Source organism: Sminthopsis crassicaudata, chromosome X (genome assembly GCF_048593235.1).
Source record: "Sminthopsis crassicaudata isolate SCR6 chromosome X, ASM4859323v1, whole genome shotgun sequence".
NCBI classification, from domain to species: domain Eukaryota; kingdom Metazoa; phylum Chordata; class Mammalia; order Dasyuromorphia; family Dasyuridae; genus Sminthopsis; species Sminthopsis crassicaudata.
This window is the reverse complement of record NC_133623.1, coordinates 63,625,893-63,652,769: the sequence shown is the minus strand read 5'-3', so window position 1 is coordinate 63,652,769 and position 26,877 is coordinate 63,625,893. Positions and strand designations below refer to the sequence as shown.

General features: G+C 37.7%; 1 protein-coding gene across 2 annotated transcripts; it reads left to right on the top strand.

Annotated features, from left to right (window-relative positions):
- Positions 1-7,537: 7,537 nt before the first annotated feature.
- On the top strand, positions 7,538-26,071 carry LOC141548402 (transcriptional regulator ATRX-like). Of its 2 annotated transcripts, none has more exons than XM_074277259.1 (8): positions 7,538-7,616; positions 8,032-8,084; positions 10,596-10,639; positions 10,945-11,051; positions 12,613-12,729; positions 18,611-18,717; positions 19,801-19,865; positions 25,197-26,071. In XM_074277259.1, exons 2-8 carry the CDS (start codon positions 8,064-8,066, stop codon positions 25,831-25,833), a joined length of 1,098 nt encoding a protein of 365 aa, XP_074133360.1. In that variant the 5' UTR covers positions 7,538-7,616; positions 8,032-8,063; the 3' UTR covers positions 25,834-26,071. The 2 variants fall into 2 exon arrangements, with proteins under 2 accessions (XP_074133360.1, XP_074133361.1); XM_074277260.1 differs by having other exon boundaries at positions 7,540-7,616; positions 10,596-10,647.
- Positions 26,072-26,877: the final 806 nt, after the last annotated feature.

Below are 26,877 nucleotides of genomic sequence, written 5' to 3'. Positions count from 1 at the left end.
TACACATTGCTTAAAGTTAACAGGCTTACACATTGTTTATCAAGTTCACTATCAGAATTATCCCCTTCCAACACCCTCCAGCCTCTTTTCTGGAGAATCTTCATTTTAACAGCATCTTCTGGATGCAATAATTTCGATAGGCATCATTGGACTATTCCGGTTATTAATGTAATCATACAGGGTAAACATTATGGTAACAATATAATACCACTGATAGCAATTAGTCCATACCATAAAAGTTGTTTCCACCAGCTACCATCAAACCAGGACCACCAACTCTTAGAGAAAGAGGATTTCCACACCTGTACAGGCACACAAACTATTCTGCGAATGCCTTTTGTAATTTCTTTTACCATATGTCCATTGTCATCCATTTGCATGCAACAAGTAGACAAGTTTAATTTTCCACAGACCCCTCCCTCCTCGGCTAGCAAATAATCTAAAACTAGTCGATGCTGTAAAACAGCTTCTCGTGTTTGAGTGGCTTGATCAGCTAACAAATCAAGAGCCTGAGCAGTCTGGTTAGTTGTTATCTCTAGAACTGCTTGTAATCTAATCTATTCAATATATATATACTATACCCTCAGCTTCCATCCCATTATAGTACTAGCAGTTTCTGGCTTTGTACTATTTAACCATAAACATCTCCATAAATCTCGGGGTGTTTTGACAATTTGGTTTCTTTTTTAATTCCTTCAAGCATTCTTCACTACCTTCTACTGCATGTTGATGAGTACATTTAATCACTGACCCATCATCACAAACAATAGTTGTTTTACTCCATCTATTTTTATATTTACTACAATCTATAATATCTACCTTCTCTGGTCAATGGATAAAAAGTCCATTCACATTTACTTTCTCCCATCCAAGGCCCTATGCCTGTTTGATTTAAACAATGCCCTCCTGGGACAGCATTAGTTAGTTTCCACTGATATTCCTCCTGATCTGACCAAAATCCTGTACCATCATGTACAACTAGTTGATCTATTATTCAATATCCAAGCTGGAAATAAAGGGACAGATACCCAGGACCATTGTGTGAGTTGTTCGGGTCCCCCACATATCTAGCAATTTTTGAGATAAAAATGTATCAGCAATAACCTGAATCAAGTTCTGGAAGCTATTGTATTTCTTCAGTAAAGGATTAGGGATTGTTCCAGCAAGGGGTAGTGTTATACATAGGGATAGAAAGCACAATCCCCTGCTGTGTGTTTTGTTTGGCCGAATAATAAGTCAAATTTCTGAGTCGAAGTAACACTGTCCAACAGAATATAATATCTAACACTGTTAGAAGAAGCCCCACTATAGTACCCCAGGTCAATAATCAATTAATCAAAATAATCAAAAATCAATTAAGATTTTACATGCACAATTCATTAGGTCCTTTTCAATGTTTATCTCTGCTCGTTCTCTGCATTCAGCTTCAAGGTCCACACCCTGGGAGTCTCCACCTGTCCTTTAATTCTGGTGTGCTGAGCCCACCCTCCTTCCTGTGTAGCACCGCTGTATCTCATGTCAAGAGGATCTGGAAGGTCCTTTCCATCTCAGGGTCAGCTTGTCCTCCTTCCACGTCCGAACCAGGACCAAGTCTCCAAGCTAGAACTTATGCACTGTGAATCCTAAGGAGGAGTCTGAGCAATAAGCTGTTTAGTTATAAAGCTTTCAGATGTTACAGTAAAGACATAACATATTTCCTTAAAAACAAATCCTTGGTTTCAAATATTGGATCTAAGGAAGAATTTGGAATCCCTTTTGGATAAGGGTGACCATACAATAATTCATAAGGTGACCATCCCACATCCCTTCAGGGTTTTGTTCTATTCTTAATAAGGCAAAGGGAAGGCACTTGGTCCAGGGCGATTGTGTCTCAGCCAATTCAGTCAGTTGCTCTTAAATTTCCTTATCCATCCTTTCCACTTTACCTGATGGGGCTGATGCCATGGGGTATGTAAGTCCCATGATATTTGTAGAGCTTGGGCCACAGACAGGAGGACCTTAGCCGTGAAAGGGCTGCCTTGGTCTGAATCTACCTGCTCCACCAACCCTTACCTCAAGGAGTACTTTTATGACGGCTGAGGCCGTTGCCCAGGAAAGGGGAAATGAGGTCAGATGGTCCACTACGACCAACAGGTATTTGAGACGCTCCACTGATGGCAGCTTGGTAAAGTCCACCTGTATGCTTTGGAAAGGCCTGATACCAGAGGGCCTTCCTCCTTTTTGGGCTTGTCATTGGACCGCCCTATTCATCCTCTGATAAACAGAACACCCGCTGACCAGTTGCCTGCTATTGTGTACAAGCCAGTGCCACCAGCTTAGTCAGCACCATGTCACACAGGCCTCAGACACCTCAATGACTGCCCTGAGGTAAATGTTGGAGTGCATGTCTCATACCTGCTGTGGTCAGTAACTCTCTGCCATCAGGGAGGAACCAGTGCCCCTCTTTATCCTCCTGAGCACCAAGGCTTTTGATTTTTTGCTTCTCTTCTGGGGTAAGGGAAGATGGAAACATTTGAAGCAGAAATGCCAAAATTAGCACCATCATCTCCTCCATACTTACAGATTCCTCTTCTCCAGCCCATTTCGCCTCCTCATCTGCAAAGCAGTTTCCCCTTGTCTCAAATGAATCTCCTCTTTGGTGCCCCTCCACATGAATCACTGCAATATTCTTAGGCAACATAAGATTAGTTAAAATTTCAGTGACCAATGCCCTGTGTGCCAATCCCTTTTCTTTGCTATTTACCATTTCCCTTTTCTCCCATATTTTCCCAAATATATGAACAATTCCCCAAGAATATTTTGAATCCATGTATATGGTTCCATTCATTCCTTCAAGAAATTTTAGGGCTTGATTTAATGCATATAATTCACAAATTTGAGCTGACCATACTTTTGGCAAGGATCCAGCTTGAACCAGAGTCAAGTCTTCCCCATTAACAATAGCACATCTATTTTTCCTTTTCCCATTAACTACTTGTGAGGAACCATCTATGAACCATTGAGTGCCTTTCAACAAAGGGACCTCCTGCAAATCTTCCCTAATCTTAGTTTGGTAATCAATCACATTTGGACAATCATGTTCAAGAAACACATGTTCCCCAGGGGAAGCAGATAAGAATATGGCTGGGTTAAAGTTATGGTCTGGTGAGAGTGCCAAATCATCTCTTTCCAATAAAATTGCTTCATATTTTAAAATCCTTGAATCAGTTAGCCACCTCCCGGCCTTTTGATTCAGAATTGATCGAAGTTGGTGCAGGACACTCACTATTAAACTACCCCCAAAGGTTAATTTCCAATTTTCTTCTATCAAAAGTGCTGTGCCCTCCACTGCTTGAATACAACTAAGCCATCCCTTTGCCACTGGGTCCAATTTTTTTTACAAAAAAGCCAGTGGTGTTGCTGCCCTCCCCTTAATTGTGCCAATACTCCTAAAGCCACCCTGTTTACCATATTTACATATAACTGAAAAGGCTTTTCTAAGGATGGCAAAAGTAATACAGGGGCTGACATTAATGCCCATTTAAGTTGTTTAAAACATTTTCCCCTTCTCAATCCCATTGCACTAAATCAGGCTTCTCTTCCAACAAATGAGTATATGGAGCAGGGGTTCTCAAAACCAGGCCCGCTGAGGACGTTTATGTGGCCCTCCAGGTTATGGCAAATGGGCTGAGGGGCGGAGACAGAGTGTGAGGTTTTGTTTTTACTATAGTCCAGCCCTCTAACCGTCTGAGGGACAGTGAACTGGCCCCCTACTTTAAAAGTTTGAGGACCACTGATATAGAGGCTTAGTTAATAATGCATATTCATCAATCCAGGTTCTACAATACCCCACCAATCCTAAAAATTTCTAGAGGCTCTTTTTCATCCTAGGCTTAGTAATTCGAATAATCCCCTCCACCCCTACAGAATCTAATTTCTTTTTCCCTGCACTTATAAAATGGGCTAAATATTTTTCCTCACATTTCACAAATTGCAATTTGTCTTGGAAAACTCTTAATCCCTGTGCCCCTAGATAATTTAACAGACTGATAGTAAACTGTGAGCACTGTTTTGTTTTTCTCCCCAGGTTATTTTTACCTTCCGAATCCAATTCTTCCTTTGCAACAACAACAACAACAATTCGGTTCTGCACATATATATTGTACCTAGGATATACTATAACATATTTAACATGTATGGGACTGCCTGCCATCTAGGGGAGGGGGTGGAGGGAAGAAGGGGAAAAATTCAGAACAGAAGGGAGTACAAGGGATAATGTTGTAAAAAATTACTTATGCATATGTACTGTTAAAAAATGTTATAAAATTATAAAATTAATAAAAAAAAAAAGAAATTTATCCCAGAATGTTAACACAATTCTTATAAACCAAAGTAGATGTTCCATACACAGAAAAACCCCAAACTACATATTGTCTATAGCAAAAACATTTTCAAAAGGACAAGGGCAAAAACTATTATCCTTGGAGTAATTGGCATCAATACAGTTAATTAAAATTTCCTATTTTCACATAAAAGAATCTGAAAAGTTCTTAAAAACATCAGTTAAATGTTTTGAAATAACCCTTTCAAACTATAGATCACTTTTATGATCATATTATTTAAACAAGAAAACTATTATGTTTCAAAAAAACAAATATTCAGTCAATTAAAAGAGCAGCCTATCCCTTTAAATGATTAGCCTGCTTTCTTCAGCAGTTTGGCTGCAGCACAAACAAAGACACTGCTGCCCTTACCCCCCACTGAGTTTCCTAACAGGGGTTGTCAAACTATGGCTCACGGGCCAGATGCAGCCCACTGAGGATGTTTATGTGGCCCACCAGGTTATGGCAAAAGGGCGGAGGGGCGGAGACAGAGTATGAGCTTTTGTTTTTACTATAGTCCAAACCTGCAATGGTCTGAGGGACAGTGAACTGGCCCCTCATTTAAAAGTTTGAGGACCACTGTGACCTAAAGCATAACTAACAAAGTAAACAAATTACCCAATATTTCAGAAGCAAACCAAATAGGTTTTGTTTTGTTTTGTTTTGTTTTGTTTTCCTTCTGCCTGAGTGTTTCAAGGCCAGTAGCAGAAACTTCTTTTTCCCAGGTGGCATTAAGCAGATAAAATTTTATTGCCGTTACTCCTCTCTAGCAGGCTTTGAAAACCTGCTTTTCAGGGAAAACTTCCCCACCAGTTTAAAATAGTCTATTTTTTTTCTTTTACTCACAAATTACTACAACAGGTTAAAAAGTTTAAAATCACAAGCAAATTTTATATTAACATTAAAATAATCAATTCCCAAATTTCTTAATCATTGTTCTTAAAAGTTTAAAAAGCTTTTAAATCAGCAAAACAAACTAGGGGCTCTTCCCATGGCTACCGCCCTTGGAGAGAAGTTTGTTTCAGCTTGAAAATTCTTCCCTCCCAGAATCCAAACTGAGCTTCTTTAAATTTCCAAGCCCATTTAGTGCATCTCTCTGCCTTCACAGAGAATGCCTAGAAATTCCATGATTTAAGACCAATACATTTTGAACCACTCTGAAAGAATTACTACTCTGAATGAATTCCCACTTCCCAATTATCAATTCCCAATTATGAATTCCCAATGAATTCAGCCTGATATTTTTCTAAGCCTGTAACACAGGCTGAACTCTTATCTCTTATGAGCTTGCTAACTCTTAACACAGAACAAAAACAATGCAAAGCAGACAAACATAATACACAGACACACGTAGAGCTCTTATTTTCACCTTTTACATTTATTTTTATACCTAGCTACCATCCTGACAAATTCTTTGGACTGCTTCTGTCCCATTTTTACAACTTGGTCTCAAACTAAATTGTCAGTAGAGGTCTTTTGTTACCCTCACACCATGCAGTCACCAAAAAGAGACAGCCTCCTTAGAAAGTCTTTTATTGTTAAGCTCAAATAGCAGTCCATCAAAGCAATTTTTAGGAGGGCTAATCCCTCCGGTCTCCCTCAACCCAGCCAATAGGCCTGCAGACTTTTCCAAGCTCACCTCAAGAACACTTGTTTCCTTTCAGATTGCCACTGACCCTTCAGGACTCTATTTCTCCTTTTTGTCTTCAATTCCACTTTTCACTGAGTATCTCTGTCTCAGGTCATTTGTCAGAGAGGGAGGAAGGCTATACACTCAGAGTCAGAGACCACGGAAAAAACTAGCTGTGGGCGCAACTATCCCCATTTGGGATGAGCAGCTATCTCACCCAAAGACTCATCCCAGACGAGCCCCGAAAACTGTGAAGGATTTAAAATCCTATCCAAAAATGACTACTCAGAGAGCTATCGAAGTAAAAAGCATAAAAGTTGTTTTAATAAATTCTCATGAGAATGAGTAATTCCACAATGAGGAGGGAAAGAAAGAAAGCTCACGATAGAAGGGCTAAAGAACTATAAGAAGATATGCAGTTTTATCTTTTTACAAAGGATTATATGATGGGTTGGGGAACATTAAGGGATAGGTGACCCCCCCCTTAATTGGATGTTATTCATGCCAAAAACAACAGATTCCCTTGTTCTGGGAGGAACCATACATCAGGCTACTAGTTGTCTAAACATTGATAAGTTGAACAGCGATAAATGTCATGATTCTGGGTTAAATACATATATATAAAAATCTAAGTGAATATTGGCTAATACTCAACATATTTATGCGGGTCACAGAGATCTAGAGAAGATATAATACAGAAAAGGAATTTAACATTTTTGTAAGTTCTTTACCTTATCTTGATTCTACACAATAGGTACCTCATCAGAGTTGTGGAGATCTTTAAATAGCTTCCTATCAGTAGGAGCAGGATTATATGACTTTTTGATAATGAGAATGATAGAAGATAATTGGGAATGCGCTAGAAAAAGATAATTTGGCAGTCATGAAGAAGATGGAAAGATGAAGGAAGTGTGAATGTACTGCCTGGGTCAGCTGTTTTTGTGATGAAAAAGGGATGATATAGAAATAAATGTAACAATTATTTGAATATTTGCAATAAAAATTTAATGGTAATTTTAAAAATCAAATTTATTTTATTATTATGGTATTTTAATTTTCCAAATGTACACAGTGATAGTTTTCAACATTCACCTTTAAGAGTTCCAAATTTCCCTCCCTCCTTTCCCCACTCTCTGCTCCCTATTCAGGAAGTGATCTGATATGGGTGAAATACGGGCAATTCCATATTCATCAATGATGATTTTGACTAAAGATTTAAAATGACACAGTAGCATAATAAGTTCAAAAGAAAAAAAAAAAGGAGAAAGGATGAAAAGGAAAAAAGGGAGAAATGGCAAGAGAGGGTGAGAGGCAGTGAGAGGCAGGAGGAGAAGAGAAAATGAGAGCCATGGGGAAGGAAAGTGTGAGGGTATTAAAAACAAAACAAAACAAAAAAACAAAACAAAACAAAAAAACAGAAAATAAGAAGGCACAGCAGCAGTTTCTATGGAAACGCACAATCCTGGAGTCCCAAGGTGGTCTTGAGAATCTCAAGCCTGATTGGTTTCCGGTTAGAATAATTGGCTTACTGCTCGTCCAATCATCTTCGCTGATACTGGCTGCTCGGTGCGTGGGTGCCATTTTATGAGAAGTGAGATGGCGTCTCCTGAGCTCCCGCTTGTGAGGTAAATATCTCCTTTTAAAGACATGTTTTTTACTTTTATTTTTCCCTTATCGACATTTCCTTTAATAAATTAGTAAACATAAGTCCTTTTTGTGTTTTTTTGAAGAATTTTCCCTTTATTTTCAGTGCGTTATTTTAGGTTTTCCCCACCGCTTCGATTCGGCCTCGTTTAGTTTTTCCCTTTTCCTCACCCATTTAGCGTTTTCAATATTTTTCTCAGAATTGAAAATGTCATATTATTTGATTCCCCTAGACAGGACTTGCTACATTTTCCCGGCTTTTATATTGTTGGAATTAAGTGCTCTTGAACCGTTTAACTGCCTTTTAAAATGTTCCGTTATTGTATGTTGATTTTCTTTCATTGAAGTTATGGGTAATGCAAACGATTTATTTTGATCTTATATCTTTTTTTCTAGATAAACTGCGGAAAACACAGCGATCTTTTCCAATGGATACTCCGAAAGACGAGGTACGTGTGATTTCTTCTACTGTAAATGAATTTTAAGCATTAAAAAAAAATCCTTATTGTTTCTGATTCTGTGGTAAAATAGTTTATGAATCTAAATAAACGACCCAGGCAGAGAAAAGTGGATTTTAATCACTGGTTGGATGTTTTTCATTCTGAATTCTTTGGCCACAGGGGAAAAAAGCCTTTTGTGACGTGTAACTCCCTGAGATTCTATTTGACTCGGGCCTAGTTACCATTAAGGCAATACAGTACGTGTAATAAAAATCCATGTTTCCTGATAAACGCTTGTTCTGTGTACATAGAAATGCTTATTGACATAAATTCACTTTTAAATTATTATTTTTAGTGTAAATATGTCCTTTCCTAATTATACCCTGCTTGAGGGTAACTGGGGAAAGGAAAGGAGGAAAAGAATAAAAAAAGGCTCATAACAGAGAACAAAAGAACAATTTACAAGGAAGTGAAGAAAACATGGAAACTTATTAATATAATTTCTGATACTATTATATGTATGTGTGTGTGTATATATACACTTTCTTAAACTGGTAATTTTTGGTAATTATTTTGAATCCTCCCTGATGTTCTCCTGAGCACATGGCAGTGTTCTTTTTGGTTTTGTTTTGTTTCATGTTTCTTTTTGATTTTTCTCTTTTATTAGTATGGTTTTAAAATAAAATATTTTTTTAAAAAAAAAGTGTATAAGAATTAATGATTAATTGAATGAAAAAATGGTGAATCAAGGGTATGATGGTGTCCTTGATGATCATAAGGAATAAATTGTTGTAAACAGTGTAAGTTTAAATAAGACAGAAAATATATTCAAAATAAAAATTAATTTTTCTTTTTCAAATAAGACATAAGTTACAGGAGAAATGCTTGTTTTCAGTGCTATGATGCAGCCATGCCAGAAATGCTAACTATATTAGCCAAATTACTAAGTTGAAGATAAATATATGCATGGACAAAGAAGAAAATTTTAGATACAGAGTAATATTAAAAACGACTAGTAAATGATTTATTCATGAGGAAAGAAAGAACAATAGAAAAGACAGAAAAGGGGGGGAGAGGTAGAGATCTGCAAACTCCTTAGATTCAGGAAATATTATATAAGATGTGTAGGGACATTGCACTTATTATGTTATTTGCTTCCCCTGCACCAAATTCTATTTGTAATAGGGAAAAGACTGGGAAATGGATGAAATAAGGGCAAAAAATGGAAACAGCTCAGGCACTCAGCAAAAACATGTTTCCTGAGAATAGATTCTATAATGTGACAAAAGAGTAAACTCCCTTTCTACCTCCACCTGACTTTCAAACATCTAGAACTGCATGGGAAGGAGACATCTTAAGCTTAGTACGTGTAAGATTATTTGTCTTATCTTCCTTATTTCTGACAGGGATGTCCACCATCTTTCTAGCCCCTCAGGCTTACAGCCTAGGACTCATTCTGAACTTCTCAGTGTCTCTTACCCTCCATATCCAAGTTGTTGTCCCAGCATATTGATTTCACCTTCTTAACCCCTCTGAAATACTCCCTTTCTCTCCCCCATTTACATGACCTGGTTATAATTTCACAGGTAGACTATGGCAAGATCCTGACTTAAGTTTTTCCCACTCTAGTACCTTTCAATCACTACAGTGATTTTCCTAAAACAACTTTTCAATGATGTCATTCTCTGTTCCTTAGCTCTCCTACCCCCCACCCCATATCAATAAACTCCAGTGACAAGACCAACTACAAAATGCTTGGCCATTCAAAACCCATCATACCTACCACTCTTCTGTCTTGCATATTCTTCTGACCTTACCCTCTATGATACAGTAACACTGGCCTCCTGGCCATTCTCTGAACAAAACCCTTTATTTCTGGCCATTTTCCCATTTCCCCCCATCCCTGCAATGACCTCCTTACTCATTTCTAGCCACTGATTTTGTTCCTTTAAGTCTGAACTAAAATCCGGCCTTTTCAGGAACCTCCCTAGCCCCTCATAATTCCATTGTCTCCTTTTGTGAACTTTTCCCATTTATCCAGTGTATAGCTTCTTTTAATCTGTTTGTTATCTTGGTATATAAGCTAGTCAGCTTCATGAGTACAGGGATCATCTTTTTGAATCTCCTGTGCTTATCTCAAATCGTTTGGAAATTGTGATCTGTAATTTATTGAAGTAAACTCTGGGATCTGTTAGTTGATGTCACGAACAATCTGACACAACTGAAAAATGACTGAAGAATAACATTTTTGGATAGCTAGGTGACTTAGTACAGAATGGCCTGGATTCAGAAAATCTTATATTCCTGAGTTCAATCTGACCTCAGAAATTTACTCAGGGCGAGTCACTTCACCCTGCTTGTCTTAGTGTCCTGCCATATAGAATGAGTTGGAGAAGGAATGGCAAACCACTCCAATATCTTTGCCAAGAAAACCCCACATGAGGGTCACAAAGAGTTGTGTACAGCTGAAAAACAAACACCGTGGATTCGCTAACACTTGTATTTGGTTTTTCTTTTTAGGGTAGTGGCCATTTTGAAGAGCCGAAGCCATCATGCCCTGAGAGGTTAGTTAGTGTTTCTGACCAAAGTATATGGATTTATTTAAAAAGTACAAATACACCAAGGATGTTGTCCATCTAACTGCTGTCTTTATATCTGTGTCTTCTGTTATTTCTCCTTCTATATCTTTGTGAAAGATACAAGGAATGAAGATGCAAGTTAGTACTGAGTTGTGTATGGAATTATGAAAAATGACTGTGTATATGGAATATTGAAACGATTTCAACTTTACTAACACTCACCAAGGAAGCCGGTTTTCTGAAAAATTTCAATTGTTTTAAGTATAAACATAGATTTTAATTTTCTTTAGGAAACAACATGTGGCCTGTGATGATGGACAGATGGTGCATAAATGTATGAATCCACCTCAGTTACAAGAAAAGTCACCTATGGTTGTCACAAAAAGCTTCACAGAAGGTATATTGTATCATAATGATTTACATACTTGAAAATTAACACTCCTAGTTATGGGTAGAAAATTTGGTTTTCTTTGTATAAAACTACTTTTCATTGTCATAAAAATGTAGTTATAGAAGAACTAGATTCATGGCCAGAAGGATTTTAGAATTCATCTAAATCCCTGATAGTACAGATTAGGAAACAGGTACTAAAAATAACATGGCTTACTCCAAATCATTTCTCATTAATAGTCTCTTTGGTATTGGCCCTTAATTTAAACTATCTTGCAAATTAGTAATTTTTGGACTGGTTTTGATATAGGGAGGTTTATTTTAAAGATCATTTTTGTTTTATTTTAAGTTAAAAGCTGCTGCCTTTTATGCTGGGGAACTTTTGACCTTTTATTTTATTTTATTTTTTTGCCACTTCTTGGTTTATCTCCTGACCTTGGTGTATGCTTCCAATATTCATCTTTATTTTCTACCCACTGTTCATTTAGACACTGACCTTGGGCTGCATCAGCCATATAGGTGAGCTTTTAATTTACCTCAGGAGGGAGGGGTGCCTCCCTTCCTGCTCATTTCTTTTTTCCTCAAGGCTTTGGCCTTCTAGTTCATTCAGGTTTTGCCTTATTTTCCTGCAGTTGGAGACCTAGACCCCTAAATGCTCTTACCAAAGTGTCCATGGGCACTTGATCTGCCAAATCTAATAGTTATCCTTCTACCCTCCACCTCAGTCCTAATCCCATTTTTATCTCTATGCTGCACTTCATACTCCTGTTATAGTATTTCTTCTCGGACTTATATTCCTGCCTCTGTCTATTTTTGGTTCTCACTCTCTCTCTCTCTCTTTTATTTTTGCTTGCTTATTATTCATTTTGCACATCTACTTCTTGGCATTGGGGCCTTTCATTTCTCTTGGAGATTATTCTATATTAAAGGCTGTGATTTCACCAATATACAGTGGACACCCCGAGCTATGTATAAAAAGCACACTGTAACTGTTGAATTTTTCCCGGCCCACATCAGCTGTCTGGTATTGCTCCTATTTTACACATGAGGAAACTGAGGCAGAACAGAAGCTAAATGTCTGATTTATAGATACAGGCGCCTTTGTGTGCTGTCACTAATGAGAATGAGAGCTTCTTGAGATCAGGGACTTGATTTTCTATTTTTGTTATCAGTGCTCTGAAGCTGTGCCAGAGGGCAGGTAATACTCTGAACCTTTGGTCTTGGAGAATAAAGCTTAAGATTCTAAAAGGACATGGGAAATTCTAAATCTTTGGAATGGTTTTTCCCTCTGAGGCTTTAGTATGGAAAGAAGAATAAAGGCAGAATATTAATGCTCCATCTTCCTCCCATGTCTTTTTCCTTAAAAAATTTCATGTTGAATATGACAGTTCTGGTTTTAAAAATTTCTGATTGCAGGGAAGAGGTTGTGATGAAGTCCCTTAGCATCTTGGAACAAACTTGGATTTTATTTTATCCGGTGCTTTTTAAAACTTTGTTTTTAATTCTGATATTCAGGGTGGCTTCAGTATTTTTGCATAATTAGCATCATGAATGTTATCAAATTGTAGGTAATGTGGTTGAACAACCAGAACCAAAGAAGAAGAAGGAAGACAAAGATGATGTTCAACAGGTTGATGTTAGGCCGAAAAGCAAACTGAGAACTAAAGTTTTCAAAAGACGTGTTGGTAAGTAGTTTAGTTTAAAATTAATTTCAAAGTATATTTTGTAAAATAATATAAGGAATATTGAAAATCATTGAAAGATCTGCACTCATATAAAGAGACTTCAATATTGTTATTGGAAAGAACACTGAAAAAGATATTGAACTTTCTATAACCATAAAGAATGGAGGAAAAGTATATTTTTCCTGTGATGGAGACAAAAATGGAGTGACAATTCCTGTGCCTGTGATGGAGGTGTTAAGACCCTGGTGAGAGGTCTTTCTCTGCAAACAGACCAGGAGTGTTCAGGTTAATGTTATTCCCTGGGGTGGGGGGCGGGGGTGGGGGGCCAGAACAAGTGGAGTGGAGATGGTGACATTCAGGTATGGGGCCTTTTCTGATGGTGCCTCAGGTGGAAGGTGTCCATTATCATGAGAAAAAAAGGAACAGAAACATGGAGAATTAATTTATTTAGGGAAATGGCCAGTGAGCAAAATAGGAGAAATAATGGTCAGAGAGAGGGGAAACACTTGAAAAGTAATAAGAGGATTAGGAATAGGAGAATGATGACAAAATAATGTGACAGGAAAAAAAGAAGAAATAATCAGAAAGAGGGAGCAATGAAGCGCCAACATTTTTAGAGAGTCAAGGAAGGATAAAAACTATTGGACTTAAGAAGCTGTGTAACTGAAGCTAAAACAAACTGTCGATTAATAAACATTTATGAAGCACCTATTATTACCAGGTGTCATGCTAAGCACTAAGAATGCAAAGAAAGATAAAACAATCCTTTTCTCTGAAAAATATATCATAGTCTAAAGGGGAAGTAACTTGCAATCTACCTTTATGTGAATGTTTTAATACTTCAATATTCTTCTCCCTTTGCTCCCAGAATTCTTCCTTAAAACTTTCCAAGTCAAATAAGTATCAGTTTTATTCTAGAAAATTTAAAATGTTATTAAATCCCTTGTTTGTGGCCTACTACTGATCTGCTTTCATACAAGCAAATTGGTATTAACCATACAGCCTGTAATCCAGTCTAGTGTTCTGTCAGTTGGCCTTTCTATCCAAATGTTTCATAAGCAAAGTGCTTTGCTGTCTTTCTCTAAAGTTACAGCTCATTATTATGAACAAATATAGTCAAATTCTGGTCACCAAGAATTATTTCTGGAGGGTTTGTGATCAGAAAGAGGTTAAATTTTTCATTGGGAGTTTGCTTCATTCTGAACTAACAGTAGTCTTGCCACAATGATGATGAGTGTTTTTTGTTTTATTTGAACTTGTTTGAAAGTAGGTTACATTTTTAAAAATCTCTTTGTTTGCTTTAGCTCCTGCTGTTGGGAATTCACCTTTACTTTCTTGTTGATCCCTTTTGTTAATTCCTTTCCTTTCTCCCCCTTCTTAATTTGCTGTTCAGTTGTGTCTGAAGCTCTGTGTCCCTGCTGTCTGTGGGGTTTTCTTTTTGTTTCTCTTCCTTTGGTAAATAAATTAAAAAATCATCATTAACACACCAGCTTTTTTAAAATAATTTTTTAATAATACATTCTGCTGCCCCTACTCTTTATTTTATCTGTGTATATCTCATTTGATAGGTATTATATACTCATACACATGTATCTCATTTTGGTTGAAAGCAAGAAGCTGTTGACTTTAACTTTGTTTCTCTATTTCTTCCTTAAGAGTAAATTAATACTTGGGTATTTTCCTCCTTCCTCTTTCCCCCACTCTCCTCCTCACCCTATTTGCCTTCTGTCTTCTTGTTGCTGTTTTACTTCTCCCTGCCACCTTGCCCTCCTACTCCTTGTCCCCTATCAGGCTTTTTCTTTCCTTTCTGGAAAAACAGTGAGGTTCCTTCAGTATCTGCCTCCCCCCAGCTTATCAGTTCTTCCTTTTGTTTCTCATTTGAATTAAATAATTTTTCTTTTTTATCTCTCCCTACACAGTTTTATAGTTTTAGACTTGATCCCTTGTCCTCAGTTCATCCCAAGCCTTTCTTTTTTTTATTATAGCTTTTTATTTACAAGACATATGCATGGATAAGTTTTCAACACTGACCTTTGCAAAACCTTCTGTTCCAACTTCTCCCCTCTTTCCCCCACCCCCTCCCCTAGCTGGCAGGTAGAACAATACATGTTAAATAAAGTATATGTTAAATGCAATGTATGTATACATATTTATACAGGTATCTTGCTGCACAAGGAAAATCTGATTTAGAAAGAAGGTAAAAATAACCTGAGAAAAAAACAAAAATGCAAGCAGGCATTAACAGAAGGAGTGGAAATGTTATGTAGCCCAAGCCTTTCTTTAAAAAAAATTTGTTTAAAACTTAAATATTAAAAAGATTATTAAAAAAAAAAGTCATATTCATATCAGAATGTAAGGGAGGGTTCAAAATATGTAATAATAAATTCAATTTCAAGGCCTATATAATAATGAGGGCATTGTATTTGTAACTGTCTGTCTGTTTCCTAGTAGGTTTTCTTTTGTTCTTGGTTGTGTACTATTTACTTTATTTTTTCCCACCTTTCCTCCCTTGCACATTCAGTCAAGCAGGCTGCAGTATGTATATATTTATGTTTATATATGTACATGTATTGATATATGTATATCTAACGTATATACACATACGTATAAAACAGATTAACACGGCTGGCATGAAATGAAGATTGCTGTATTTTGAGTGAATCTTTCAAGATTTTGACCGATGTAGGATAAGTGATTACGACCCCTTCCTTAGTTCTCTAATAACTTCTGTGCGTGTTCATTATTATTTTTGTTTTCATTTCTTATTTTTAATCTCCCCTGACTCCTCTGCTGTATTACTACCTGCCCCCTGACCTTGCTAGCACTTAACCTGCCTGAGGATCCCTCCCTTATTCTCCCCACTCTCCCCCTTTTCCCTCTCTCTTTATTGCTTTTTGACTAATGTAATACATTTCTTCCCAGCCCATCTCATTTATTTATAGATATAAAAGACTTTATCCCCTTATACATGTACATGTACCATCCTTTCTTTAACCCATTTCTGATATGAGTGGGCTTCCAGAACCCTCAGTCCTCCTCACTTGTCTAATTCCCTGCTCTTGTCCCTCATTTGTTAAATGGAGTTATTCTTTCTAACTTGTCCATCATTTTGCGTTTCAGAATCACATTATCCTCTTCTCTGCTTCTGGTTTTCTCTCACACTAATTACTAATGGCAGTCACAGACATAGGGTGTACATCTGCACACAAGAAACACATAGTCTCCCTGATTGAGTCCTTTGTAATTCATCCTTGATGCTTCTGGGATGTTTTTGTTGGATCTTATGTGTCTCTTTCCAACAAAAACTTGAAAGCCTGGCAGCTCATGGGATATTCCTTCCCTTAGTTCAGAGTTATCCTTCACTTGCTGCATGTGACAGTTTTGGCTGCAATCCCACTTCTTTCCATCCTTGACATATACTGTCCCAGGACCCGTAGTCTCTTAGAGCAGCCGCTGTGTGGTTCTTGTTATGGCAGTGTCATGTTTGGTTTGCCCATCTCTCGCCTCTCTCCTGGGCCCCTTCAGTTCTGCTCTGTGCAGCCCTGTACCACTGAGGGAACATGCATTCAATTCTACCATTCCATATTCTCTAGAGTTCTATCTTTTTAAAAATATTTTTCATCTCTTTAACTTCTTGTTTGTTTGTTTTGATTAACTTATTCCCAAAAGGGAAAGTTAAGGGCCCCCATTTGTATGGTGTTGTTGCTTTTCCCTTATATTCTTTTAACTTTTTTTAAATTTAGATATGGCATCATTTGGTGCATGTGTATAGTGTTGATAATATTTCATTTTTACGGTACTTCTTAGTGAATAGTCATTTCCTAATATCTTTTAATTAGACATGTTTTTGCTTTTGCTTTATCAGGAATCACAATTACTGCCCTCTGTCCCAGGCCTTACCTTTACTCTGTTGTGTATCTCTTTGCTTTCCAATGTATTTCTTATGTTTTAATCCACTTATATTTTGTGTTTAGGTTTGTCCCATTCTTATTCGCATTTGCAGTTATTTTACTATGTAGCTCCCTTCAAATTATCTTTCCCTCATTTACCCTTTTATCTATTTATTTGATCCAGTCCTCTAAGTTTATGCTCACCTCCTCCACCGTCCATCTTTCCCTTCTCTCTTCCCTACCTGTAGAACTAAACACGTTCCTGTACCCATCTCGGACTGTTATTCTCTCTGATCCACTTCCAGCAGGAGGGAGGTGCAAGCATTATTCCTCATTGTAAAAGCTCTTCTTCTTTTCCACTTTGATGTAAAATAATTTCCTCCCTTCTTCTTCCTTGGAGGCTGAGCCTTTCTTGGGATATTTTGTAATTGTCTTAGAACAATTGTTTCACTTGTTTTCCTATACTCTCTGCCCTCTCTGAGGCAATATTCTGTCTTTTCTTTACAAAGGAAATTTGATTTTCTGAAGGGCTTTCCTGTCTTCCCAGAATTCTCTCTCTATGGTATTTCCTCTGTAAAGATACTTTGCATTTGCAGTTTTCTTCCTCTTCTTATTGCTTGGACCAGGGCCACACATTTCACACTCAGCCATTGCTCACAAGTCTTGTAATCTGGAGACATGTGGTGATCTCTGTCAGAGGGCCCTCATTCCTCCACCCAGCAAATGCTTGTGGATCTCCCAGGATCTCTTCTGACTTGCCTTTTCCTGAGACATGACGCTGCTTTTCTTTCAATACTGTCATTTGCTGGTGGCTAGATCCCTCCTGAGGCTCTCCAGACCTTTCTGTCTCTCTCCCTAAGCTGCCCTGGGCTAGAAAAGAAATCATCCTGTGTTCTTTGCTGGGCTTGATTAGGGCAAGGCTTGCTTCTCCTCTAATTGTATGGAGAAAGCTTTTAGTTTATCCCCATTGCAGGTAATCCTTGCTGATGACAGCTATAAATTTTACTTATCACTTCAATGCAAACTGCATTTATTATTATGCCCTAGGGCTTTTTAATAGGAACAGGTCCTTTGTTTTGGAAAGGTCTTTTCCTGCACCTGTGAAGATAATCATATGACTTCAGTGGGATGTTCTTTCTTTGGAGTCTGCTTTTCCATTACAATTGTCTAATTATGCCCCTGTCTTTAACTCCTTATCCATCCTCCTTTTTTTTATACCTCTCCATTCTCTTGTGTTCTCCTCATTTTCATTTTTAACTAGCTTAACAGTGCAGAAACATGAGAAGTAATTTCTGTCCTAATCTTTTTTCAAATATTTGCTTACAACCATTGAGCAATTGCCTAGATTGAGCACTCTAATTCAAGCCCTCCACATCTTTGTTGCTATAATAATTTTCTTTAGTGATTGGTTTACTTTTGTTATTTCTTTACCTAAGTCTCTAGCAAAAAAATATAGACCCATCTATTTGATTTTTAAAGTCGTGCAATATTTTCCATTCTAACTATACTCGTTTTCCTTCCCCAGCTGGCCTCCTTTTTCTCATACTCATGGTTCATCTGTGTCTGTTCCTTCATCATGATTGTTGTTCCCACACTATCTGTCTTCTTTTAAAGTTTTTCTCATGTTAGTGGTGTCTGACTCTTCATGACCACATTCAGGGCTTTTTTGACAAGAATTCTAGAGTGGTTTACTGTTTCCTTTACTAGTCCACTTTAAAAATGAGGACACTGAGGGAGAAGTGAATTCAGAAAACTAATTGATGAGATGTCTTCCAGTTACATAATTTATTAGTTTGTGAAATTTATCCATAATGTTATGTAAGTGAGCAACAGTAAAATGATGTGAATACATATATCTTTGAAAATTCCTATTGATTAACAAATAGGACATGGCCAAAAAGATATTGCGATATAAAAATGTAGTTTCCAAGGTTTTATGGAATTTTAAATTTTATTTGTGAACATACTATGTTTATAATTTATTTGTTTAGGGGAAAGACTCTATGAGGTTGTATGTTGTACTTCTTGTGGACGACACGTGAACCACTATGAGGAAGCAGTATATAGACATCCTGCACTGAATGTTCTTGTTTGTAAGGTACGTAAGTTACGAAGTGGATGATGATTTTGTTATCTGTAAACTATTATGCCTTTTATTTGGGAATAAAGGACAAATTCTCCTGTTAGAGTAAGACATCTTTTTTATTTTTATGAATTCTCTAATGATTCATTTAAAAAGTGAAGATTCTCTCTTTAGAATGCTGAATTTATAAAATCAGACTTGATTAATAAATTGGTTAGTTTAGATAAACATCAGTTTTTAATATACATGGGGACAAACATAAAGACTATGTGTCCCCGACCTGTGAGCTCCTATTGTTCAGATCAGTCATACTGGCTTCTACAGTGTCTTGACCCTATTATAGTGAGATAATTTTCACCCTCTTTGCTTATTAAGAACATGATTAATTAAAAAACAATTCAGTCTTATTCATGTTTGACCGTATATGGAATATTTTGCTTTCAATAGTTCCTACTTCTGTTGAGAAGAGAACATTTCAAATTACCTCTTTGGAGACCATTATTTATTGAAATAATAAAAGTATTTTAATACTAGCTTCTTTTCCTTAGCATTTTAAGATTTATAAAGGATTGTACACTTGCAAAAATTTTTGGTGCACAATAACCCTGTGAAGCACTAATATGTTTTACTAATTAACTCTGAGAATGAATAAGTTGAGAAAGGAGTTCATCTGAGCTCTTTCAGACTCTTATCACCATATAGACTGTGTTTGATTGTAACTAAAGTTACTTTTGAGTTTACTAATAATGTTTTCTGTTGTTCCTTAGATGCTGTTTATTTTCCCTTTATCAATTTACATAAATTTTTTCCATTGAACATGTTTTGAATTTTCTTTAAATCAGCTTATTAGTTAACAAAATGAATTCTTCAAAGACATTTTGTTCCTCTGTTCCCCATGATGTCATTATTTTGTTAACAGTTCTTCACTTTTGCAAAATATTTCATTTTTTTCACTGCAACTAAAGTTATCACCCCAGTTTTTTATTTAAAAGTAGTGTATGCTTAGTGGATTTAAGCATTTTAAAATTCGTGCTTTGTGAATGTGAATATTTTAACAGATTTAGAATATTTAAAATTGGATGTTCATTTCTTTTTTAGAGCTGCTACATTTATATAAGTGATGACATAAGCCCTGATTCTACTAGACCTTCTAAGCATTGCAGGTAGGAAGATATCTTGCAAAATAGAAAGCATTCCTCTTTTGTGGATCTCTTAAATAGTTTTATTTATTTATAATTTATTTTATTTATTCTCTCAGTCTTTATTGTGTTAAATGTCAGAGATTATAGCATATATTCAAAATGAGAGCTATAGTAATTTTAAATTTATAATTACCGATGTTTTCTTATTGAAGAGAAAGAGGCATGCAACTTGTTATGGTTTAATTTTTCATTTGGATTCAGATCTTCTTGAGCTGCCCATGATTTTACCAGACATTGTTAACATTGTTCCTTTTAGTAAATTTCATGATATCTCGGAACTTAAACACTGAAGAAATTTATGCATTTGTTGTACTTGATGTTTAAAATTAAATCTTTTTAAGAAGTTAAAACAAAATTTCAGGCTTAAAGACAACATAGTACCATGAAGATGTCCATAACACTTGGGGTCTCTACCACTATTGGGTCCTCTAGTACATCATGTGCAAGGGCTGCATCATATCTGAGGGACCAGGAAACAGGTTCAGGAAGGATGACAGTCTGCTCATTCCAGTTTGTTTTCTGTCTCCCCTTTTGGGATGTACCTAAGTCAAGTCTTTTGGCATTTTTTCACGCTGACCTTCTTGGATTCCTCTCCTTTCAGTAGCTAACTACTTACTTTCTTAATTTCCTCTCAATTTAGGGCATTAGATTTGTTCTCTTCTAGTTTACACTTTTAAAAATACCTTTTAAGCTCTTCCAAGATTTTTTTCAGGGACCTGAGAACAAATTACATTTTTTGAGGCTCCAAATATGACCACGTCGATACTGTTGTCCTTTATAAGTATACCTCGATCCTCCCTGTTACTACACTAACTTTTCATTATCTTTTGAAAGGAACTTTTTCCCCCCTGCTTTTTTATTTTTATTTATCTCACATTTCCTTTCTGCTTTTTTGTGACTCGGATTTTTTTATGTGATGGTTCTGCTCTGGCCTTGTGCTGTCCTAAATTTTGGTGCTGCTTGGTGCTGGCTTTCAGGGCTTAGGGTGTGAGATGGGGACAGGAGTGGTGGGGGTCTGGTTTCCCTGATCGCCTCCCTGGGGTGTGGAGTTTATGTAGCTCTTAGGCTGCCCCACAGCAGGGTGGGGTGGGGTGGGGAGCATTGGGAAAGGGCCTTACTGATGGTTTCTATGGTAACAGAATCTTGTTGGTGCCTGGTTTTGGAGGAGGGTCCAGATGTTAGTTACAACTAAGTGTCTAGATTTCAATGCCCAAATGGATGGCACCGAGGGCAAGGATTGGGGGGGCTTTTGGTACTGATGCCCTTTCAAAGAACAAACTTGGCTGCAATGACCTGCCCTGGGGCAGTGGAAACAGACATTGAGAACATGAATTTATTAAATTTTATTTTAATTAAAGTTTACAGTTTATCTTAAATTTCCTGTAACTGTATCTTTGCATTGCTCTGAAATCTTTGGTAATTTGCTTCTCAAAATCCTTATTTTCCATCAAAGTTTAGCTGAAGTAGGTGTGTCTCACTGGAGTGAGAGCAATACAACTATCTAATGTAGTAGTAGTAGTAGTAGTAGTAGTAGTAGTAGTAGTAGTAGTAGTAGTAGTAGTTTTTAGTAGTAATAACTAGTAGTAGTAGTAGTAGTAGGTGATAGTAGCTACTTGTAGTAATAGTATGTAAACGCAGTGCATAAGTATGTTGTAAGAATCCTAACAGTAGTAGCAGTAATAGTAATTACTAGTAGTAGTAGGTAGTAGTAGGTGGTAGTACTAGAAGGTATTAGTGGTACTAGGTGGTAGTAGTAGTAGTAATAGTAGTAAACAGACCTCACAGCAGGAGGCCAAGCAGAGTTCCAAGTTTAGGGCAGTTCACCAGTGAGGAACCAACCTCTCCCTAAACAACAGTCTCTTAGGCAGGTGAGCAGTCACCTTCTTCAAAAGAAGACCTCAAAGTAGACCCTCACCCTCAGAACAAAGGACCAGCCAGATCTTGACCCCTTTGCTGATCAATATAGAGAAGCCCCCTTGCTACTTGGGTACAGGGAGGCCTTGTTTCCAATAGCAACCCAGGAGGAGGGCCCAGCCAGCAACAAAATACTGGATATTTTATTTATTTTACTTTTGATGCAATTGGATGTTATTTCCTTAGACTTGGATGAACTATCCTGTTGATCTATGTGTGGAGTTCTTATTTTTCATTTAGCAGCTTCTGAATTTCCTCCATCATTTGCCTCAAACCAGTCTTTGAAATCAAACTTTGCACTCAAACCTTAGGTGTTTCTTGGTAGAGGGCAATATATTTTACTGTATCTAGATTCTAGTTTCTCCTTCACTATTAGTTCACATTTATCCCATATTTACATGTGTGTGTGCTTTGTCTCCTCCTTTTCCTTGAAGGTAAAGCCTGTTATAAATATCTTTTGTTTTATTAATAACTAACACAAAGTCTTCCCTAAATTCCTTTTGGTTTCCTTCCTACAAGACACATTTTGCCCTTTGTGCAATTTAGCTTCAATAAGAGAGTGTATTTGACCATTTTAAAATTGAAAAGGTATTTATTAAACATTTAGTATTTGCAAATATCTTGAAAATTTGGACCTTAGGATCCTGATCTGGAGAAGAAACATTTAGACTAATAATAATAGTATGATAATGATGTTAATGATGAGGATGATACCTATTGTGTATATAAGATTGGATGCTCAGCTAAGTCACAACAATCCTGAAAAAGAGATGTTATTATTACAGTTGAGAAACCAAGGCAATTTTCATTAAGTGATTTGCCCAAGGTCAAACAGCCAGTGGTAAAGTCAAGGTAGCAAGAACAGGTTCAGAATAAGCACAAGACAAATTGACAATGACTATGCTCTATCAAAAGGAAGGTGTACTTAAGAGAAGAGTTTACAAAGTCGAGATAAAATAGGCCCCTGAAGTGGCAAATATGAAATAAAGATGGGAAAGCATATAGCTAGAAAGGAAAGGAATTTGGAAGAATCTATGAAAAGAATATGCCAGGAGGCCTAAGTGTGTCATTGATTGGCATGTTTGATTCACAGAGGAGTTTTGTAATGTTCTTGGTTTTGGTTTCCTTGGGGGGGGTCTCTGGGGGTCTTGGGAGCAGCCTTCATTTCAGTTCAGTGATCACCACAAGAATAGCCAGGTGTTGAAGTCCAAATCCTTTATTGTCTCCTTCCAAGTCCTATCTCCTTCACTTGGGGGTGGCTAGTTTTCTGAAGGCCTCCTGGAGTCTTGGTTTCAGTGGAGGAGTGAAGGAGGAGAGCCTGCCAAGAAGGCCGTGTGAGATGAAGTCAATGAATCTCTCTGAGTCCAAAGGTTTGTGCTTCAGCCTCCGGCCACCACAAAGGTGGACGATGGCATGAATCTGTCTCGGCTTTGGCTGGCTGCTATATGCTCCATCCTCGTAGGTGTGAATCTTGGGGAATTATATTTAGTACATGTATTGAACTAGAGAACTATTAAGTCAATTCCACTGACTTAACACCTTGCACTGACTTAACACCTTGTAAGAATCCTTGTTTCAGACTTCTGGCCCATAACAAGAGTTTAGTAGATTCAGCAGAGTGAGTTAGGGTAAGGAGGATGGCACTATTAGAGAGAAGACACTATGAGCGGGGAGAAAGAAGGACCTCCTGGTGGGCTTAGTCAGGAAGAAAACTTGGCAGAGACCTTAAGCAGATCTTTGATAGGGGAAATATAATATAACCTTGGGGATATCTCAGGGATAAAGGCAGGAACTCAGGGGGGTGAGGATCAAGGAGGAGAAGGAAGTGTTGGGAGCTTAAAGGTGGGGGGAATCCAGGAACTAGATGGAGTACACCTGACAGACCAGGGCCAGGACCTGTCTAAAGATGGGATAATCAAACTCTCTACAGGTTGTTTAAAGATGCACAGGGTTTCAGGGATGGACAAAGGAGTTTCATCCTCACAGTCATTCTATAAACAGAATACTCTTAATGGAATTATTATATATGATAAGAGTCAGATGAGCTTCTTCCTGAGCTTACAACAACCTTGTCCAAACTAGCCAGGTAAAGTGCTTGTTCAGGAATGTATAGTTAGTCAGTGAGCCTGAATCTGAACTCAGAATTTACTGGACTAAAGGCAAAGCTCCATATTATTATTTGCCACAAAGGTACTCACAAATGTCTGCTTCATAATGAACAAACTTACTTTCATTTTCTATTGAGAAAAATCACATTGTTTTCATTCATTTCCACTTGCCCCTTGCAATTTTCAGTGCATTGTGTTCTTCAGTGAACTTTTTAAGTTTTATTTTTAGTGAAATTCCTAATTTTGCTTTCTAAACCATAAATGCATTTTTTTGCTGCCAAGATGTTAACATTTCTTTGCATCACTTTCATTATTTCCCCCAACTTTTCTTCGTTCTCTTTACTTCCTTATTGGGATCTTTTTTTTTTCAAGCGTTTTTCAGTGATTCTTTCTGGAGTGTGAGACTAATTCACATTTTTCTTTATGACCTTGGATGTGGAAGTTTTGAGTGTTGATATTTTCTGATTTTGTGTTTTGATCTTCCCTGCCACAAGAGTAATTTCTTATGGCCTTTTTTGTTGTTTACTGATTGATCTTTCCAGTCTATCTTAAGTTGTACATTTGTAATAAAATTGGGTCCCGAATGAAGAGAGCATTGCCCCAAGCTTCAAGTTTTTTTCTATTGGTTCAGAGCTGTTCCTGGGCATCTGTAGGTTTTCTGCTTTTCTAAGGTGTTATGGTCTAAGGAGAGGTGTAGTCACTGGTTTTCTGGTCTGAACTTTTAGAAATCTGTGAGTGACCATAAGCTCTCTTTGCTGAACTGGATCTGTGAACCACGCCCTTGGCTGCTAGTCTTCTTGCCTTAGGATGGTAATGGGGACCTCCATATGGCCAATGCAACAGAGTCCTGGGCCCAGTGCCGGCTAATGATCCACTTTCTGCCGAGTTTCTCAGTCCTTGCTGAGAGCCCTGGAAGCCTCAGCTGCTGCTGATTCAGTTGTTTTTCAAGGTCTTGTGTGGGAGACCCAGGAATGGCCACATTATGTTGGTTTTAACCTTTTCATTTGTTGGTTCTTTCCATTCCACAATTAATTTGGGGAAGTATTTTAAAAGTTGTAAAGATGTTTCATTAAGAGAGATTGGGATAAGTTCTTGCTTTTACTTTTATAATTAGCTGAATAATGTAAAAGAATGTATGTTGAGGTATATTAAGGTATATTAAATTTTCTTTCATTAGTAAATTTTTTTTCTAATTAACTTTTTAAAAAGTCCTTAAATAGTTGACTAAGAATGATGCTTCAATATTTTTTATTTGTTTTTTACCTTTCAGATGGTGTGCAGAAGATGGACGTCCCATTTTCTGTGATTTCTGTAGTAATATATTTTGTACAAAATGTATTCGTCGCAATCTAGGGGAAAAGGAGCTGTCAAGAGTGATGGATAAAAACACTAAGTGGAGTTGTTACATTTGTCAGCCAGAGCCTTTAATGGATTTGGTTGCCATATGTGATTGTATATTTGAGAATTTAGCATTCTTTGATCAGCAGGCTAAAAAGAGGAAGTTAGTGAGTGACAAGAGTGATAACAAGTGTGACCAATCTGAGAAATTAAAACAGGGAAGCTCTGCTGAAGAGGCACAGCAGGTGGATAATCCTTCCCCTGATACTGCACCAGGGCCTCTTTCTACCTTACAGATGTCAGAAGCACTAATTGAGCAGACAAAAGCATTAGTTGAGAACGTTAGAGAGACAAACACCACTTTCCTGAAGCATTTGCAACAAACATCTCCTTACTCAGAAGTGAGCCCAAGTGAGAGGTCCTCTCAGTATGAAATTATGAATTCAGTGGTCAGGGAGATACATCATGCTCAGGAGGCCTTGGAAGATTGTCTGAGTACTGAATTAAGTAAATTGGTTGTTAAAGAGGTAGAGGACAAGAATAAAGAAAAAGAAAAGGAGAATGCTTAAAACAATATTAAAAGTCTTAAGATTTCTTTGTTAGGACTGGTTAAGAGATATTTCCTTGTTCATAGTTTTTGTGATTTGTGAGCTACAAATCTGTCCAACCAGATTTGTTATGTTTGGGTACATAACCCTCTGTTTGTTTTCTGTACACTGTCTCTTCTTACTGCCAGTCCTCCCTGGTCAGGGGAGATGCCCAGTTCTCCTGAGATGTGATTAAATAAAGGTTCGTTTTTCTGCATTGCAATACCTCTCTTTTTAATGGACTTCTGACCCACCCAGTTTTCGCGGCTCATCTGGGAGAACTGGGCAGAGCAGGGAAATCTGAGGATCTCAGAAGGTTGTGCATCTTTGGACAATCTCGGGTAAGGCATGCGTGGGAAATGTCCCTGGGGTTGGATGGGGTAGGCATTCTTCTGGGGCCGAAGCAGAAGCTACCTGTGCATGGAAAAGCTAAAGGGTCCTGTTGGTCCAGTGAAGTTCCAGGGACAGGATATCTGGGCTGGGGCAGATGCTGTGACTCCATCATTCCCATCCCAAAGAAGTGAGACCCAAATTCATTTGGGGCTAGAGATGGAGGACTCATCCTCATCCACAACAGCTCCTGACTGATAAGGGTGGAGATGGATGTGCATGTGCCCAATTAGCATCCAAAGGTGAAGTGTCCCCTGTAGAGGCTGAGGCATGCAGTGACATCCCTCCTGCAAGGCCATGAGAAAAGTCATTGAGGCAAGTCTGGAAGACACAAATCTTATGAAATTAAAACTGGGGGTGTTGGGGTTACAGTGGAGTCACCCCTGCTCATCAAAACCATATCGTTTGCAATGAGAATGTGCTCAGGCTTCCCAGTCCCATTAGACATGGTGAGATGCACAGGATCCTTGGCAGCAGTGAAACCACAGGTGGTGTTAATGAAGGGGCTCCAGAGGAGAGGGGCCAGCCCTGAGAGTGAGGTGGTCTGTGGAGGCTGAGTGGTCACTGTGGGCCACATCTTGTAAGAAAACTGAGAGCCCTAAAAGTCTCTTCTCCAAACCCCACTGAAATCCTTTC

Coding starts and splice junctions, on each gene's coding strand:
- LOC141548402 (XM_074277259.1), top strand. CDS start 8,064: ATGGATACTCCGAAAGACGAG. Junction 12,730..18,610: donor AGTTTTCAAAAGACGTGTTG/GTAAGTAGTTTA, acceptor TTATTTGTTTAG/GGGAAAGACTCTATGAGGTT. Junction 19,866..25,196: donor AGACCTTCTAAGCATTGCAG/GTAGGAAGATAT, acceptor TTTACCTTTCAG/ATGGTGTGCAGAAGATGGAC.